Source organism: Heterocephalus glaber, unplaced genomic scaffold (genome assembly GCF_053883595.1).
Source record: "Heterocephalus glaber isolate CG9 unplaced genomic scaffold, H.glaber_assembly_v1.0 deba00000594, whole genome shotgun sequence".
Classification (NCBI taxonomy): domain Eukaryota; kingdom Metazoa; phylum Chordata; class Mammalia; order Rodentia; family Bathyergidae; genus Heterocephalus; species Heterocephalus glaber.
The window spans coordinates 22,996,066-23,014,730 of record NW_028258151.1 but is presented as its reverse complement, the minus strand read 5'-3'; the positions used below and the strand labels follow the sequence as shown (position 1 = coordinate 23,014,730).

General features: G+C 53.4%; 2 protein-coding genes across 25 annotated transcripts in view; one reads left to right on the top strand and one right to left on the bottom strand.

Annotated features, from left to right (window-relative positions):
• Abtb2 (ankyrin repeat and BTB domain containing 2) overlaps positions 1 to 8,157 on the top strand; it is a 165,940-nt gene extending 157,783 nt beyond the window's left edge. For both annotated transcript variants that reach the window (XM_021264377.2, XM_004852061.4), the window contains 6 exons: positions 269 to 374; positions 575 to 677; positions 1,233 to 1,323; positions 5,200 to 5,268; positions 5,559 to 5,672; positions 6,894 to 8,157. In XM_021264377.2, the coding sequence (XP_021120036.2) occupies positions 269 to 374; positions 575 to 677; positions 1,233 to 1,323; positions 5,200 to 5,268; positions 5,559 to 5,672; positions 6,894 to 7,091 (681 nt within the window). In that variant the 3' untranslated portion in view covers positions 7,092 to 8,157. The remainder of the gene's footprint in view (positions 1 to 268; positions 375 to 574; positions 678 to 1,232; positions 1,324 to 5,199; positions 5,269 to 5,558; positions 5,673 to 6,893) is intronic.
• Nat10 (N-acetyltransferase 10) overlaps positions 1 to 18,665 on the bottom strand; it is a 65,377-nt gene that overhangs the window by 11,508 nt on the left and 35,204 nt on the right. For 16 of the 23 annotated variants that reach the window (XM_087205571.1, XM_087205574.1, XM_087205579.1 and 13 more), the window contains exons 24-31: positions 18,272 to 18,444; positions 17,648 to 17,767; positions 17,044 to 17,142; positions 16,612 to 16,685; positions 15,217 to 15,300; positions 9,445 to 12,833; positions 8,287 to 8,338; positions 6,372 to 7,600 (exon numbers count right to left, since the gene is read on the bottom strand). In XM_087205571.1, the coding sequence (XP_087061697.1) occupies positions 12,722 to 12,833; positions 15,217 to 15,300; positions 16,612 to 16,685; positions 17,044 to 17,142; positions 17,648 to 17,767; positions 18,272 to 18,444 (662 nt within the window). In that variant the 3' untranslated portion in view covers positions 6,372 to 7,600; positions 8,287 to 8,338; positions 9,445 to 12,721. The remainder of the gene's footprint in view (positions 1 to 6,371; positions 7,601 to 8,286; positions 8,339 to 9,444; positions 12,834 to 15,216; positions 15,301 to 16,611; positions 16,686 to 17,043; positions 17,143 to 17,647; positions 17,768 to 18,271; positions 18,445 to 18,665) is intronic. The other 7 variants (XM_087205581.1, XM_087205590.1, XM_087205577.1 and 4 more) reach the window with 6 other exon arrangements.

Below are 18,665 nucleotides of genomic sequence, written 5' to 3'. Positions count from 1 at the left end.
GACGTCGCACACACGCAGCCTGGAAGTGCCTGGCCGCAGAGGGCAAAGGCTGTGCGTTTGTCCGCACTGGAGTCTGGCCAAAAAAGCCATTTGAGGAACCGCTGATGAAGGAACTGGCTCTCTTGCCAAGCCAGCTCCAGCAGAAACAAAAGACAGCGGCCGCTCTAATCCTGGCCTGGACCTTTGAAATTAGCCTGATGTAGCTGCAGCTATAAACAGACAGCCACAGCGGGTGAGCTGACGGCACTCTCTGCCTCTCCCCCCACAGAACGACTCTGTCATCCAGCAGCTGGCTGCCATCTTCACACACTGTTACGGCAGCACCCCCATCCCCAGCATCCCGGAGATCCGGAAGACCCTGCCAGCCAGGCTAGGTGAGGCCTATCCCCACCCACCCCAGCATGCCCGCTCCGCTCACTTCCTTATCTCCCCTCTCCATGTCCTCCTCTTCCAAGTCACAAGGCCCTGCCCCAGTTTCTCACCTTTGTGTCCCATCCTGCCCCATCCTGCCCCACCCCAACCTCTTAGAAACTCCTGCAGCAGACTCACAGTCTACTTCTCTCCCTGTTCACAGATCCTCACTTCCTGAACAACAAGGAGATGTCGGATGTGACCTTCCTAGTGGAAGGAAAGCTGTTTTATGCGCACAAAGTCCTCCTGGTGACAGCTTCCAACAGGTAGACAATCTGGGCTAACCAAGTCCCCACCCCAGGGACATGAGGCAGCTCAGTTCATACCACAGGTGACAGACGCTGGAGCAGAGAGGCTGGCAGGAGTCGATACCCTGAAGTCCCTGCCCCATCACAACAAAACTCTGGGAGTGCCATGGGGAGTGCTGAAGGGCTGTCCTTCCTGAGTTACTGCTTTGGGTTACTAGAACACATGAGGTGTTAGTGCTCTGACCACAGGCTGATGATATCAGGTTGCTGGGCTGAGAGGAGTGGAGGGGACAGAATGGCTCAGCCCAGGTGATGTAAAATGTCACTTGCCACAGGTTACTCTGGAAACACTGCAGTCATCCCCCCCCCGCCCCGCCCCAGTATTGGGGATTGAACTTGCACTTTCGAGGCAGGAGGCGGAACCAGAGCTAAATCCCCGGCCCTTGCAGTCATTTTTAAAGTGCACTGTCTCCCACCCAGTACCTGGTCAGGTGATAGATGGTGCTGTCATTGCACAATGATGGAGTAAAAGTCATGTCCTAGCCCTGCCTTTTTCATCTCTTTTTGCTTCAGGTTTAAGACGCTAATGACCAATAAATCAGAACAAGATGGGGACAGCAGCAAAACCATTGAGATCAGCGACATGAAGTATCACATTTTCCAAGTGAGTGGGCCCAGTGCTATGCTCTTCCTGAGGATGCCCCTCCCCCACAGCCCACCCTTGGCCTTGTCCATTTGGGGTCAGGGCAGCCGTGACTTGGTCCTGATCTTCCGCTCCATCTCAGTGTCCCTCTGTGCTTTGCCACCAGCGGTCAGGTATGTAGGTCAACAGTGGTCAACCAATGGCCTGCATGCCACAGCAGCCTCTTTGTATTACTGAATGCTCTAAAAGGTTCGCCATCACTGGTCAAGGTCTTCCCTGTGCTACGGGAGCCCTTCCATGGTGGGTCCTAAGCTTAAAGCACTGAGGCAGGGATCCAGGTGGCCTGCAGAAAGACATGAAGGACAGGCACATGCCACCCACATGATCTGTGGGCACTCGTATTCCAGAGCTACCAGCAAATGAGCATCACTGAGAGCTTGCTGGTCACGCAGGCCCCAAGCCCACCTCAGGTCTTCTGCATCAGAGCCTCCATGGGCTGCCTAAGGGCTGGTGCTGGCCAGACTAGTCATATAGGTCCAAGCTCAGAGCTCCTAGGCATTAAGCTTTGCGGAACATGGGATGTTACGTAATGGGAACTCCAGTCAGGGCAAGCGCAGGCAAGCCTGGAGAAGCAGCCCCAGCTAAGAGCTCCTCTCTGGAAAGTAGTGATTTCAGGTCTCCAGACTTGGGGGACAGGGATCTTGCCTTACCCAGGAGGGACTGTGCCCTAATGGTGGAAGTCACAAAATCCACTGTGCCTCGAGGAAGAAAAAGAAGCCACTGTTTAAAATGACTGGTTTCTCCTCATTTGCCCTTCAGTCAGTCACTTAGCACTTAGCCACGTATGGATTCAGAGGCAGGCCTCCCCTCTGCGAGACGGCAGTATGACACACAGGGACAGTTGCAAGGGAGGCACAGGGGCTCTGGAAGTGCAGGAAAGATGCATCTCCATCAAACACAGGGATATGAGGTGTGCTTCTTGTAGCAGCGACAGCTGGCTGAGGTCGGAAGGAGCTCCAGGTAGAAGGCAGGGCAAACACAAAGTCCCAGAGTCCACACCATGTTCAAATCAGGAGAAGTGAGTCTGAAGCTGCTTTGAGGATCCGTAGCATGAAGGGCCTGAACTTTAATCCAGGGACACAGGAAGCTCCAAAAGGCTTTACACCATAGAAGATATTAATTAGCACTAACACTTTCTTGCCCTTAGGGCTGTGCTGTGAGGCTTAAATGCTGAATCAGAGAGGTTGAGTAACTTGCTCAGGATCATAGTTGGGAAGTGATAGAGCCTGGTTTCAAACCCAGGACGTGTAAACAGTCATGTCTCCATTTAGAAAGGTGAGGAAGGGGTTGAAGAGGGCCTGGCTACCACACAGGGGACCAGTCAGGAGATGCTGAGTTCAGCTGAGTGACAAAGGTGACCTGGCCTTTGAAGTGGCAATGGGGTATGCAGGGAGGCACATCAGGCTGAGGCCCCAGGATCTGGCAGGAGAGTGAGGGTGTCTCCCTGTTCCTCTTTCTCATCCCTTGGTCCAACTTGCTGGGGAGGGCAGCTTTAGAAACTTGTCTGGCCAAGAAGTGCAAAGTCCAGGTGAGTTGGAGCGTGAGATGGGACTCGTGATCAGAGCCAGGAGGCCGGTCCGAGGGCACAGTGGGGATTGGTGGACATGTGAGGACAGGTGACATAGCAAGCTCTGCTTACGCCCTTAGCAGCCAGTGACTTCTCGGGGTTGGTGGGAGGGTAAATGCGGACAACAGGTCTGACAGCCCTGCGCACATGACGTGGGCCTTGCAAACGGTCACCAGGCCCTTCCCTGAGGTCTGGCCCAGAGCACAGCCTTAGCCCAGGGTTCTGTGGCTGTCATCTAGATGGGTCCTCGGACCTCCACTCCCGATTCCTGGGCTCCCTTGGACAAGTTAGCCCCAAGCCATCAATCCAGGGTTAGGGGCCCCTAAGAAAGGCAGGAAGGAGGAAAGAGAGGCCCAAGGAGCTCAAAGCTGTCCTGTCAGATAGAAAGATAATGTGAGTCACAGATTGTCATTCAAAATTTCCTAGTGGTCACATCTAAAATTTAAAAAGGCAAAATTTTAATATACTTAACCCAAAGTAGCCCAAACATTACCATTTCAACATGTAATCAATATAAGAGATTAGATATAAACTGGGCATGTTGGCACATGCCTATAATCCCAGCACTCTGGAGGAAGCTGGGATTAGGAGGATCTGGGAGGCTCAGGCAGGAGGATCTCAATTCAATTTCGAGAGATCCTGTCTGAAAAAAGGCTGGGGATGTAGCTCAGCACAAGCACACAAAGTTCAATCCCCAGTACACCCCCATCCCCCTAAACTGGCAATATTTTATACTAAGTTTTTGGTCTCTATTGTATAACTGACACAGCACTTAATCCAGAAGCCACATATGACTGACCAGCGGCTATCGTGCAGGTCTTGAGACTTGCCAAGGTCAGCGTCAACAAACCTTAGGTCTCTGAGGGAGAGCTCAAAGGCCTCAGCTTCCTGACTCCCTCAGGGCAGGAGGAAGCTGCTGTCCCTCCACACCTAGGTCTGCCTGTTGCCCTTCATGCAGTAGCCCATCCAGCCCCACAGGCTACCTGCTTTGGGAGGCACGTGACCTGCATCTGTCCTGGGCTGCTAGGTTGTGCAAAATTAACTCACCTATGCCTGCTGCCCACCCAGCCTTAGCAAGGCTCCAGTGAGTTCTCCTACTCTGGTTTCTGAGGACACCGATGCATCCACATCCCCCAGCTGGCTGGACTTTGCCAAATCCAGCTTCCTAAATACGGCAGGAGGCTGCCTTCCAAGCCCGAAGGGGAGCAGCACTCTTCGGGCTGCAGGGCCCCTGGCCAGGCCCTTGTCAGAAGATCCTCCAAGATCTGACTCACCTGCCTGCTTACTCCCAATGATGGGAGCAGGGCAGGCAGGGTCTGTGCCTTTGTCCTGCTGGCACCATACCAACCTCTCAGCACACTATGAGGTCACAGGCTCCAGCCAGGGCTGCAGAAGGCCGTGGGAGCCGAACCCCACTGTGGGGAGAGGCAACAGTCTCCTCTCCCTACCTTGGCTTCCTCCTAGACCCTCTGGTGCCTGAGGGCCGGTCCTGACAGAGCCCGACTGCATGGCTGGGGCCTTGTTTACTCGCAAGCTGCCAGCACTGTGTGGGGCTGTTGCTTTAGCCAACCAGAGGGATTTGTTTTTCTTTTTCCAACTGGGAACCTCCCCAGGCTCCAGTGAGATGGCAGAGTCAGTAGCAGACCTCAGTATAGCTTTCCTCCTGGGCCACCTCCACCCCATTCCCAAGAGCCCCAGCATTTCTGCCGGGCAGCCCAGTGAGCTCAGGGTCAGGGCCTGGGCTCTGTGCTCCCTTCCCCAGAGAGCAGATCTGCCAGAGAGTCAGGATGTGGCAGCCTGAGGGTAGTGAGTGGGTTACACAGTTGTCCCCTCAGGGACCTCCCTTCCAGCTCCAGGTGTAAAATTTAGACTAAAAGCAGTGAGCAGCATGTGCTGAGAGTAGCAGAGCCCGAGGGAGGGACTTGAGCCAGACATCTGTCCTTCCAGCCACATGGGCTGAGGATTGAAGGGAAACCAGGGGGTGGGGGGGGAAGGCCTCAGGTTGGCACCTGGGTGGCAGCATTCTGCAGAAAACACACCATTTAGGGCTGGGGATTTAGCTCAGTGGTTTCGCTGCCTGCTGCGTAAGCACAAGGACCCAAGTTCGATCCCCGGTACCAAAAAAAAAAAAGAAAAGACAGCATTTGAATCTCAGCCTGAGCAGAGTGGAGAGACAAAGTTAGGAAGGCACAGCCGGCCCCAAGCGGAGCATCTGGGCCAGTACTGTGGAGACTGGCATGGCACTCACACGGGGCCTCTCCCCACCACAGATGATGATGCAGTATCTGTACTATGGGGGAACAGAATCCATGGAGATCCCCACCGCTGACATCCTGGAGGTGAGTGACCATGTCCCCGTTCACCCTGCACCCCTAGACCTCTGCATGGCTTAGCCCCGCTCTCAGAAACACAGCACTTGGAGGGGCAAGAGGAGAGGAAGATGGTTCCCTGCAGTCCTTCCTCTCATTCACAGCTAGGGCAGTTCTGAGACCAGGCTGGTGGCTAATGGATCCCAGCCTCCTGGGTCATGCCCATGGATCCTGGGTACACACTCGGAAGCCTTCTGTTCCCCATTGCCTGGGGCACAGGTCTGGCTGTGAGTACCCAAGGCCTGCTTCCCCCTCTCCAGCTGCTGTCAGCTGCCAGCTTGTTCCAGCTGGATGCCCTGCAGAGGCACTGCGAAATCCTGTGCTCCCAGACCCTCAGCGTGGAGAGTGCCGTGAACACCTACAAATATGCCAAGGTGAGGGCCAGGGTACCACTGTCCACCCTGCTTCACAGCTGGGGCCAGGCTAGGAAATGCAAGCGGCTGGACCATCGAAGAGCAGTGGAGGGCGTGCCAGGGAGTTAGCAGCCATTCCTGCTCTGCCATCCCTGGGCTTTGGGAGTTGGGCAGAAGCTGAGCCAGGTCACATCAGTTCTTCAGGTATTCACTGGATTTTCTCCCCACTCTTGGCCATCTCAGCAGACGACAGCACCTAGGCCACCTCTCTCTGAAAGCCATCTGCGTGCCCCCCATTCTCCACTGTCCTCACCTTGCCACCCTCATCCTGTCCCAGACAATGGCATGGGCCTGGCCTCCACCTGCAGTCCACACAGTTCTTTCCAAAGTGCCAGGACCATGTCACTTCCTTCCTTGAGCCCTACAGAGTTTTCCCACTGCTTGGAAATAAAAGCCAATCTTTGTCACAGCTGGCGAGGTACCTAGGGTGCCACCCACATCCCTCCCCTCCTCTTGACCACGCCGTGCCAGCCTGTGTTCTCTCCAGCTTGTCACTGCCCTGGGACTCACATGACAACCATTCCCTTTTCCTCTCTCCCGGAGCACTGGCTAAGACCATCCCTGTACTGAAACCAGCCAGTGGTCCCAGGCCTCCCATGTCACCCTGCCACATTGCCAGCTTTCATCTCCTTCACAGCCATGAGTGCTGTCTCCTCTCACCTTTGCTTATCCGGTCAAGTTCGTGGATTTCCTGCCTCTCCCGTACCAGAACTTTAGCCCTGTGGAAGCCATACAGAGACTGTGACCCAAACACCTAATGCCAGTACCTGACCCTGAGCAGGCACTCAGTTCACCAAACATCAGCACAATCCCAGAGCCTTCACCACGAGAGCACGCATGCCAGACCTGGGCTGGATGCGGGCAGCCAGCAGTGCAGTCCCTGCACTTAGGAGGGCAGCTTCCAGCCCACCAGGCATGTCTGCCATTCAGGACATCACAGGCAGAGGAAATGATGGGGCCCATGGGCAGGACTTAGTAATATTCTCAGTGGTACAGGTGAGACTTGAACCTAGGATTGTTCCCACTCCCAGGAGATGCTTATAGCTGGCATTTAGGTAAGGGGGAGGTGGCCTCAAGATGCAGACAGGGACCTGGAGCCAGGGTGAGGCTCTGGGTGGGACTGGAGGTTTCAGGTGGGGCTGAGCAAGGCAGCAGCCTCACCCCTCCTCTCCTTGCCTGCAGATCCACAATGCCCCAGAACTGGCCCTGTTTTGTGAGGGCTTCTTTCTCAAGCACATGAAGGTCCTAATGGAACAGGATGCCTTCCGGCAGCTCATCTATGGCCGCAGCAGCAAAGTGCAGGGCCTGGACCCACTGCAGGACCTGCAGAGCACCCTGGCCGAGCGCGTACACTCGGTCTACGTCACCTCCCGGGTGTGAGTGGCTGGCTGGAACCTACGGGCAGTGGCAGGCTCCCAGGGCTGCCTCCCCCTGCCCAGACACCCCCTCTGCTGTGGATCTACCTGAGATCCGCACATGTGCCCTACCCTCTGCCCCAGAGCTCACCATATGAGCAACCAGAAAGGGGTGTGGCCAAAAGGTACAGTTTGCACCTTGAGGGCCACCTCGGATTCCCCCACATGTCCCTTCCACTTCTGCTGCAAGCTCTACATGCCCCAGCTGGGGCTCCTTAGGAATGTCTCCTCTCTGAGCCCCAGCCCTTAAATGCAAAGCTAGTTCTTGCTTTCCAGAGGAAAGGCTCCCCACGTCCCTGGCCTTACCCTCTGGGGGGCTGTGCCTCTGAAAAGCATGGTGTGGGCCGCCCAGACCTACTGTCTTTCCGTTTTCTGTGGAGTCAGGGTCTGCAGTGTGCTGTCCCAGCTGATGGCTCCAAGTCCAGGATGTGTGGGGCACAGCGTAAGGTCCTGATGGCCTCAGCTTTGCTGCTGCTGTTAGGGGGCAAAGTAAAAGGGGTGGATTCCACAACTCAGGCCCGGAGCAGACTGCCCCTGGGCTTGGGCAACAGCAGCACCGTGTCCTTCCTGGCCCAGCCTCTCAAATGCAAGGTTCCTTTACCTCAGGACCAGAGAGCGGGCACACTTCTCACTGGGAACTGCGGCTCTGGGGCAGGAAGGACAGGACCTTGGTGGAAGGGAAGGGTTGGGAGAAGAGGCCCCTCAGCTATGTCCCCTGGCCAGTGTGGAGACCAGAGACACTGGTACAGCATCAAGGACAGCTTGCTCTGGGTGTAGCCTGGCTGCACCACAGGAACTATTTATTCATCAAAAGCCCTGGGCGCTTCAGGTGTCACTTCTGTCACCTTGAAAAGCCCCCGGGGCTTGCAATCTGGAAAATATTTTCACCTAGCTGCTTGAGCTGGATGTACAAAGGAATAGGTGTTATTTTATTGCTGTAATATTGTATGATACTGTAACTATACATTAATGTTATCACTTATTGTAAATGTACCATGGTTTTATTAACAATAAACACTCGTTAACAATGACCTTGGCCTCACTGCTCCTGGTGGGGGTTGCTCCGAGTTCCGAGCTGGGGAGAGTCCAGACCTCGTTCCCTACCACCCAGGGCCTCCATCTCTCCCCAGAGAACCCCTCCTGGAGCTGACTGGACTCACCTGTCCCCCAGGACCCCAGTGTGGATCTGCCCCTTCTGAGGCTTTTCTCCGCCTGAGGTGAGGTAGAGGATTAAGCAGGTACAGGTCACTGGACAGGAGCCAGACTGAGGAATGGGGCAGCTTCAAGGGTGTTCCTGACCTCTGAGCCCAGGCCCTCCATGAAGGTGTTTGCAAAGCCATCCTCGGCCCCACACTGTGGGGCCTGAACCCTGGCTGGCTGAACCATGGCAAGAACTTGGGTGGAGAAAATGTTCAGACCCAAGGTTTTTCTAGGACCTCTTGTAGTTTTTGATGTAAAGTCCAGGCAGAAATGGAGGTTTTTTTAAAATGTACACCTAAGGCCGAAAGAAAAATCCCCATGGTCACTGGGAATGTGACCTAGAGTGGCTGTGGTTCAGGAATATGCCAGGACTGAGCTAGGGATGACAAAGACCTGTAGGAGCCAGTCCGAGGAAAGCCCCATTTCCTAGCTTTGCTGGGGAAGGGGCCAAGCAGGGCAATTTCATGCCCAGCCTGAGGCCCTGGACCTGGCAGGACCAGGCAGCACTACTGCCGAGTGCAGGACCAAGCAGTCCTACAGCACCCTCTGGGGGCCTACAGGAGACACAGCTGGACATCAGCTCTTACAGAAGCCCTGGAAACATGAGGGGCAGGTGTCCCTCCCCAGGGCTCAAGATGTGGAGTTGCTGCCCTTCAGGGGCCTGTTTCAAGGACTGTTCCCCACCCAAAAGGCAAGGGCTGGTTATGCTCTGACTCTAGTCTCTTTAGGGTTTTCTTTACTTTATTTGAAGGTTTTCTCTCTCTCACTTCAGAGGTTAAAAGGAGGGACAGGGTTCATCCAGGCCTGTATATGGCAGGAACATACTCTTAAACATTTAAAATACAAGAGCTAGGGCCAGGGATTTAGCTCAGTGGTTCCGGCGCCTGCCTGGAAAGCGCAAGGTCCCAAGTTCGATCCCCGGTACCAAAAAATAAAAAATAAAATAAAATAAAACACAAGGGCTAGGGCATAGCTCATTGACAGAGCACTTGCCTAGCATCTATGAGGCCCTGGGTTTCTCATGAAGCAAAAATAAATAAAGCTAACTAGAAAAAAAGGTCAGACATTCTTCCCAGGAGCTGAGACCCTAATGGCAATGGGGCTATGTGAGCACTTACCCCAGGCAGCTGGACCAACTCTTGATTCAGGACCATTTCTCCTCAGCTTCTGGCTTCAGGTATGAGCAGCCAGGCAGGCTGCGGGAGTAGTTAACTCCTCACAGAGCTGTTGGGTAACCAGAACCTAAAGCATCATTGGTTACTGCAGGGCTCACTACTGCACCCAGACTCACTAAGGCGCCATTTACCTGGTGGTGTCCAGCCTTCGCCTCCAGACACTGAGGTTGCCACAGTCAACCCTGGGCCACCAAAGCTGTCCCCAAATCTGCCTTCCTCCCAGGCTGCCAGGCCTCCTGCATTCCTCCTCCTGATGTTTCGCTTTCCTTCCTGCACTCTGCCTGTCTCCCTTTTCCACCCAATGTCCCCCTGGCCAGACAGCACGGTCACAATTCTCTCAAAAGAGGCACCCAGAGCAGTTCCAGGAAGCCCAAGGCCTTCCAAACCCGCCTTGCAGATTCCGTGTTTCACTCGGTCCTTCAAAGGATGTCTCACCCGTCTCCCCAAGCTGAAGTGCTGCATTCAGGCCCAAGGGCCTTCAACCCCACCCCACCCCCACCCCAGGCCTGCACACTGGCTGCCAGGTTATAATGGCCTCAGATAATGAGCCTGCATTTTTCCAAGGTGACGGTCACTTATTCCCACCCCTCCTCCTTCCCCAGCTTCAGTGGGCCCCTTTGTGTCTCTGGGTCACTCCGAAGTCCTTGGGGACCGTGGGGACCAGATGAGCCAGGGAAACACTGAAGCAGGCTACCGTCAGTTGGGGTGGGGGAGGCCAGTTAGGAATCACCTTTGTTCAGGCTTCTTTAGCCCCTTCCACCCCGGTGACAGCATTCAGAGTGGGCCTATCTGAATTAATTTCACAAGCGACATCTCCCGAGACCGTTGAGCTTTACAGATGTCACTGTCTGGGGACCAGATGGTGAGGTCTGGGGAGGCTGCCCTTTCAGGGTTGAAGGAGAGCACACAATGGAGACACCGTGCAGAGAGCTTTACTTTACCAATGAAAGGGCCAGGACTGCATACAGCAGGTGGGACCCTTGCTTCCTTTTTATGCAGAGGGGAGGGCCATCCCTGGAGAGCAGAGCTCCCAGTCGTGGGACACAGAGCTGCTTGCTTGGAGCCAGGCAGACTGAGGCATGATCTGCTGTCCATGTAGGTCTCTGTCCAGCTCAGGCTGGTTTAGAACATGGCCGGTCCTATTCAGTGCTCTTAGAGCTGGCAGTGGAGAGTCCCCAGACCCAGAGACTCCTGGCCCTTGCTGTGTGCCAGCCCTGTTCCGGGCTCTTCCCAACTACCTACCTCAACCCTGCTCTCCATGGCCCGAAAGCAGTGCCATCACTGCCATTCCCATGTGGCAGATCTGGACCTGGAGCACAAGCAGAATGAAGGCCGATTCCTGCCGGTCCATTATCTATGGCTATAACTGACAATCTCAGAGTGGACAGTTTATAAAGACAATAAATCTTACTGTTTGAAGGCTGGAGAGTCGGGGTTGAGGAGCTGTGTCTGTGAGGGCCCTCTTGCTTGCAGGGACCTTGCAGAGTCCCAGGTGGTGCAGGCATCATCACACAGCCAGAGCTCATTCACCAGTCAAAGCGGCTTTCGTACCAGACCCACCTGAGATAACCCACTTACCCATGAGCGGGAGAATCCTTTCCTAGAAGCAGCGCCTCCTGACCAAGTCACCTCTGCACGCCCCACCTCTTCAGACCTCACGAAGGGGACTGAATTTCAACACGAGCTTTGGTGGGGACATTCGAACCACAGAGGTGCCCAAGCTCTTAAGAGAGGGTCAGGGCCAAGCCGGTGTCTAAACACTTCTGGGCACCTGGCCTTGGAGCCCCTGTCCCCTTATAGCCCAGGGCAGAGGCAGTGGACAGCCAGGGGCTGGACACAGCAAGGGCTTCCTTACCCTTGGGACCACACCCTGGACAATGTCTGACCAACCATTCGGCTGTGACTACTCATATTTGGACTCTGCTTTGTGGCCTTGCTCTAAGAAAATCAATCCTCTTTGAAAGGCAGGCTCAGACACTCACCTGAGAAAATAAAAATTATTTTCCTGTTCCTCTTAGCAAGCCCAATGGAGGGTCTGCAGCAGGAAGCAGCAGAACCAGGAAACAAGGGCCCCGTGGCCCCTGTCCTGACAGAGGTGGCAGAGCAATTCTAGCAACAGTCACAGAACCTGAGCCTCCCCGACCCATCATCCTTCTCCTATACTTCTACCAACCCAGGTTACCTCAAGAGTCGAGCAAAGGTTCTATTTGGACTCATAGCATGGACACCATCTAACGAATGGACCAGTGTGTGCTAAGTCATCACATAATTTCTATCCCAACAAACACGATGCACCAAATGACATGGCAGGGGCCAGGGAGGAAAAGAGGCACAGCTAGCTGACTGCCAGCCACCACACAACCGCTTCACTGGCAACCACAGCACCACTTGGTACCTGCCACTTCTCCCACAGCTCCTGACTTAGGAAGCTACAGCCACAACACACCCTCAGCCTTGATCCCAAACCCTCCATATTCTCCCTGCCAGCCAGGAAACAGGGCAACATGCAACTTCCGCAGACATGGATTTTATGACACCCACAGACAAAGGGTCTTCTTCTAGAACGTTATTAAAAATAGATTCTCTGTCCCTCCCTTCACCCTGCTAGCAAAAGGGCCTTTCCCAATGTTTTTTTCCCAACTGACAACAGAGCTAGCAGACTCAGATGTTACATCCTACTTAAAATTAAGGGCTCAGGTTCCTAGGTGCTGTGGCTAGGAGTGCAACAAAATGTAGCGTTAGCACACCGTGGTGCACACAGTAGGGGCCTGCCAATACCTCTGGGTACACTAGAACTCCTGCTGCTCCAAGTCAGGGCCTTGGGACAAGTCCACGAAGAGACCCAGCAGTCCATCCAGAGCATCACCAAAAATCTGTGTACTTAAGGCCCTGAGAAGGGAACAGAGTCAGAATGGCTTCCCCAGGCATGGGAATGAGCCTGAAACACCAGCCCAAGGTGAAAGGTGAGCTCATGGGAAACGAAGGTCTGAACAGAAGTGCCAGAGCTCTGCCCAACCAGCAAGGTCTAGGCAGAACCGTTTGGGAGTGACCGCCTCCAGCCAGGCTGCACCCGGAGACAACTCATGGCTGGCTTCCACTCTTACTGGGGGCCCTTGTTGCTTTGAACCATCTAGGCTGCTGCCCAGGTCAGCCAGGGAGATGGTTCAGGAAGTCAGGCTCTTTCCTCATGGGTAGCCACAAATATCCAAGTTTTTCTTCACTAGTTCTTTCGCTTCAGCTTCATATCTTTTCTGTTCTTCATATCTCTGTTTTTCTTCAACTTCTTGTTCTGTTTGGGTTCTTGTTTGGTTTCCAACTTCCTTTTCTTGTCACTGGAGGAAAAAACAGCAGGCATAAGAGGAGAGAGAATGACACAGCACAGATCTCAGGCTGCTTGGCTGCAAGCTCACTTTGCTTTGTCTGAAAGGAGTCTTCGCCGTCTGCCACTGACGCAAGAACACCCCACCAAGCATAATGTCCTCTGCAAACCTGTCAGGGTGACAGGTATCATGCTGGGGACCAGGGACATGCCAGACCAGCATCGGCTCTGACCGAGCCGAGTCTGGAGGAACAAATCTTTCCACCAGAAATCTGGGTTCTCTAAAGAGTGCCGCATACACAAGACCTCCAGAAACATCTAGAGTGCTACAAGAGAGATCCTGTCCACACCTGCACTGCTGGGGTTACCCTGGGAACCAATCACCCTAGGGAGCCCCAAAGTCAGCTCTCAACACGAAGTGTGAGATTCTAAGCAAAGCCTGTCATACTTTCTGAGGTACTGTTATTTCCTCTAAATGAATAGAAGAAAATCTAAAGGAGCAGCAAGCAACTGGGTTCCACAGGATGCCTCACTGGCAGACTGGAGCCGAGGTGCCCATCAAGCGGCCACCTTCCAGTCTAAGGAAGCCTGAGTGGTGAAAGATCCTCTCATGGCATTTTGCCCATGGAACAAATACTCCCTACGTAGGGAGTGACCAGTTCGCTCTAGAGACAGCACAACATGCAGTACCTTTCAGAATTAAAAGAAGAAAAAAAGATGAAAGAAAAGCAAGGTCTCAAACACAATCTAGTGGTGGGCTAATTAGCATTTTACCTAAAGAGTGCTTTCAATTTACTCTAGCCTGTGGGCACGTGACCACCACCCACCCAGGCTGATGCAGGAGGCTCAGTGTCACCATAAAAGCCAAAACAACAGGGGAGGCCAAGCTCTGCAGCACAGGCCCCCAGGCCCAAGGTGGGAGCATGAGGGACCCTGTGCTGCCCTTGCCACACTGTCCAAATCAGAAAGGGGACACCCTGACGGTGGCTGTTGTAAAGCCTTGGTGCCACACCTGCGAGCATCTGGGCAATGAGGTTGCTATCGACGCTGAAACCTTCCAGATGCTGCAGTCATTTATGGAGATGCCCGAGGACAATGCCTGACTTCTGGGATCCACAGTTCCTAGAGTCACAAGGTGCCCTCTTTCTAAATGCTTCCAACATAAATTCTTCAGGGAACCCCATCAGTAACTATGACAATGCCAAGTTACCCACCTCCCAACCCCAAAGCAGCTAGGCAGAAGAGACCTCGTGCTATTCCAAAGGATGCACAGAGAAGGTTCCAGGCCATGCAAGCACACTTAGCTACCACATCACTTGGCAATGATGGTTGGTTTGTTTTTTTTTTTTGGTACCAGGAATTGAACTCGGGCCCTTGCACTTGCAAAGAAGGTGGCAGAACCATTGAGGTAAATCCTCAGCCCCAGTGAAGGTTTTCAAAGCTTGCTCAGGGACTCCTGGGTTGGCCCAGAAGGTCAAAGCTATATTCATAGTAATAGCAATACACTAGTTGCCTTTTCCATTTTCATTCTCTCATAAATGTTCAGTTTTCTGGAGGATGCAAGATGTGAGTACAGCAGAGTGAATGCAGAGGCAGATGGGAATCCAGCTGCTTTTGCCAAGCTAGATATCAACACATCTGCAAAAATATAGATGTAAAGTAATGCCACTCTTCTGAGGTTTTTCTGAAAAGCCCTTCTTAAAGTAAGAAAGCACAGTGAGGGCTGTAGGTAGAGCCGTGGGACAGCACTTGATTAGCCAACATGTGACTCTGGTGGGGCTCTTGCCTCAGCATCAAAAATAAATAAATAAATAACACCACCCCCAAAAATAAGAAAACCCCACAATGAGTCCATTGTTGTTCATTTCAAACAAATATTTTAAAAATTTCTCACTTTTTAATTCATAGTATGGAAACAGCAAAAGATATGGTCCACATAAACAAAGAGTCCTGGGCTTTCAGGATACAAACAAACACTGAGCCCCAGAATGCTGAGAGACAGATGGCAGAGCAGCTGACAGCTGGTCCAGACTGCAGCTGTCCTCCAGCTGCCTGCATCCTAGAAAGCTACCTCACCGGAGAGCCTGTAACTTCACCTGTACACAGCAGCGTTGGTAGGGAAAACCCCCGTGCTGCTGTCCCAAGGCTAAGGACACCAGGCCAGAGTCCCACCAGTCTTAGTTGGTGGCAGCACAGGGCTGTGGCTCAGGCCGTGCCCCTGGCCTGCAGATGGGCTACACAGGTGGCACCAAAACAGTCTCAAAGGGAAGAGTGAGCAAGGGCTTCTCTCTCAAGCTGTGTGTGTGTGTCCCATCTCCTCCCCCACAATTTCCCAGGGACAGCTTCAGAGCAGCAGAGGCAGCGGGCCCGAAGACTGTCAGGCTTCCAGTCCTCACCTTTTCAGGCTGACAATAGAGGCGTTCTGCCCGGCTTTGCTCAGAGCTTCATTCCACTCGTCATCGTCCCCCCGGATGACATATCTACAAAAAGAGGGGAAATAGCAAGGACTGATCAAGAGCAGGGGACTGCTGAAAGGAAAATACGACAGTGACAGCAGTCCTATCAGACACTTCTAGCTACAAAGGGCAGGTTGAGCTGCGTCCAGTTTGAAGATCGGAGAGAAGGGGGCAGACAGGCATCCAGGCCAAGGTGTGCAGCTCAGCTCCCCAGGACACAAGTGTCAGGACCAGGGTGGCCAGGCCAGGAGCAGGGACCAGGGAGGACAGTCCCACTGGACTCTCAGTAACTGCCATCGCCTCCCACAACTGCCTTCCTCACTCCTATCTCCAGGCATGTGCCCACCAGCCCTGGAGCTGGCCTCTCCCCTTCCTACCCCAGCCACCCCTTTTGATCTAACAGTCCTGGCACCTCAAGATGTTGATATTGCAAAGCTGAGGGCAGAAACTATAGCTTGATACCCTACATGGACGCCTGGTCATCTCTACCTGAGGTCGAACCACCACTGTCACTAGGGATACAGTCACAGATGACAGGTCACAGAGGCTCACAGACCACCGCACTTGTTATTAGAGCCTGGATGTGCCAGCACTGTCAGAGCCATCAGCCCTCAGAGTTGGGGAACAGGTGACACCACAGTTAAAGCCCAAAAGGGAACAAGAACCCTAGGACACTGAGGGCTCTTGAGCAGGGTTTTAGGCAAACAAATTCATGTGCAAAACCCAAGTATAGAGAAGTGGCCATTAAAAGTGAACCCTCAGGGCCGGGGATTTAGCTCAGTGGTTTCACAGCCTGCTGCGGAAGCCCAAGGACCTGAGTTCAATCCCCGGTACAAAAAAAAAGTGAACCCTCAGCCAGGCACTGTGATGCATATCTGTAATCCCAGCACTCTGGGAAGCTGAGGCAGGAGGATCAAAGGTTAAAGCCCAGCTTAGGCAATTTAGTGAGACCCTGTGTTAAAATAAAAAGTTGTAAAAACAGGCTAGAGATGTAGCTCAGTGTGAAGGTGCTAGGATCAACCCCTAGTACTAGAAAAAAAAAATAATGCTCATTTGATCTGCAAGCCCATTGCCAAGGGACTAAGGTGTGACATGGAACCCTGGGATCCAGGAAGCACAACCCAAAAACCAAAGAGCAGAATGGATCCGGGCAAACCAATCCTCTGAAATTTCAGTCAGTGAGGAGGCTTTCAGGTGTAGTGCCCTTTAAGCAACCCCCCAAAGCAGCTTCCAGGACACCTGGGGCATGGGTCAGAAGAAACCCCCAGGCAGACTTGGGGCCCCAAGGCTGAGGCAAAGCCCTGGCTTCGCTGGGGCAGCAGGAGGGGCCCTTACTGCGAGAGGTCCATGTCCTTCAGCTTCCCCACTTCCTTCTTGTGTTTCTCCTGGAACTCCTTTGCTGCTTCATCCTGTGGCCAAGGACCAAAGAGAGCAGCAGGTCAGAGCCAAGCGGGTACAAAATGCAGGTAAAGTGAGGGGAGGGAGGCACAGTGTGACAAGGAGGAAATATGTCCTCCTCTCAGTGTACCCTTGAAGTCGCTGTTCGCAGCTTCTAGGATTTTAAAGTATGTAAGTATATAAAAAATGCAGATAAGCAGCTGAAAGGACAAGCACAATTCTTACACCAGCAGATGCTGGGCTCCTGCACTTACACACACACACACAGAGGCACATCTCTAGGCCCCTGTGCACTGAAACACACAGGGGAAGACATTTTGCACCCAAAGGTGGCAGCAACGACACCCAAGGCCTCCAGAAGGGACGCACCAGGTCGTCACTCAAGGTCTTCATCGTGGGCTCCATGACCACATCCTTCACTGCCACCATCTGCTCCTCGATGGCCTTTTCCTGCACGTCATTAAACAGCTACAAAAGACAACAGAGGCAGAAGATGAAGGGGCAACAGGGATCCTCTCACACGTTACCATGACACCTAGTAATTCTGCTGTTTTGTTTTTTGAGACAGGGTCTCCCTCGGTAGTTCATATTGGCCTCCAACTCACGATCTTCCTGCCTCAGCCTCCCAAATGGTGGAATTACACATGTGTGCCGCCATGCCCAACTAGCACCTAGTGTCTTAAAGAAAAGTGTGCACTTCCGAAATGCCAAGTGATGCTCTGGAGTTCAGGAGCACAGTCACAGCAGGAGTACAAAAACACAGTCCTGGCAAGTATCAAATTCCCAACAGGAACGCCCTAGGAGAGAACCCAGAATTTTACAGATACAGCCAATATCCCCAATTTCCCTGTGTATGTGTGGGAAGATCCACAGGAAACACGGCCAAATGGTAATACTTGCTCGGGCATGGGGTGGGTGAGGGGGGCTGCATGAGTGGAAAGAGACCAAAGCCCCGCTGCCAGGGCCAGGGTACCTTCACAACTTTGCGGATGATCCGGTTGAAAAGTCCCATCAGTTGACCTGTGGGCAGCTCAATCTCCTTTTCCAGCTGGTCCACAGACTTATGCTGCAGGCCGATCCCCAAGAGAAGAGCCTGGAGGACAGAAAATCAGCCAGAATGGTGTTCAACAGCTGGCCTATTGAAATCACCCTGAGATCCAGACCTAGCCTCTCAACCAAAGCTATCTGGTAGAAACAACAGACCAGCACTGTTTAATTTTGGCATCTTCCCTTTCATGCTGTTACTGAAACCCCCAAGAGGCACTGCTCCCTCTTTCGGAAATCCCCAATCTAGCTTTTATTATCCTGACAAACTCCTGCTTCAAAACCATATTCCAGGTCTGCGGTCCCTGGGCTTTGAAGATAGTTAAATATCAAGGCAACACGGTGGGGTCTAAAGAATATGGGCTCAAAGTGCAGCTGCCCATCCACCAACTCCAGAGCCAGGCACTCGCCCTCAGGGCTGCAGAATGAGACCGGCACCTACCTATCAGACCTGTCAGAAATGAAAGCGAGAAACTGTCCAAGGGCCCCACCCAACACCCAGCACCCATGCAGCCTCCCTTCTCCTCCTGCACACCAGCACCAGAGAACCCACCGACTGGGCCGCGGACAGGGCCAGGTTCCCCAGCTGGTTCAGGAAATACAGGCGGGAGATGGCTGGGATCAGGTCCATGATGAGGTGATAGTCGACCATGTTCCGTGAGTACATCTCCAGCCGCTTCAGGTCATAGGGGAGGAAGAGCGCCTCCAGCTCCCGCTGGCCTAGGACTACATAGGTGACAAGAGCCAATGGGTGAGACGGGATTCACAAGGCAGCACCCTGACACGCAGGAGCCACTGGAAGCATCGGCAAGGACCCAACACGAGGCAGCTGGCACACAGGCACCCACCCACTGCCATACCAAGGTGGGGGACGTCTCACACGTGACCCTTCCCCAGAATTCCCACACCAACACTGGACCAAGGAAAGGCTCCCTGTGGTGGAGTGT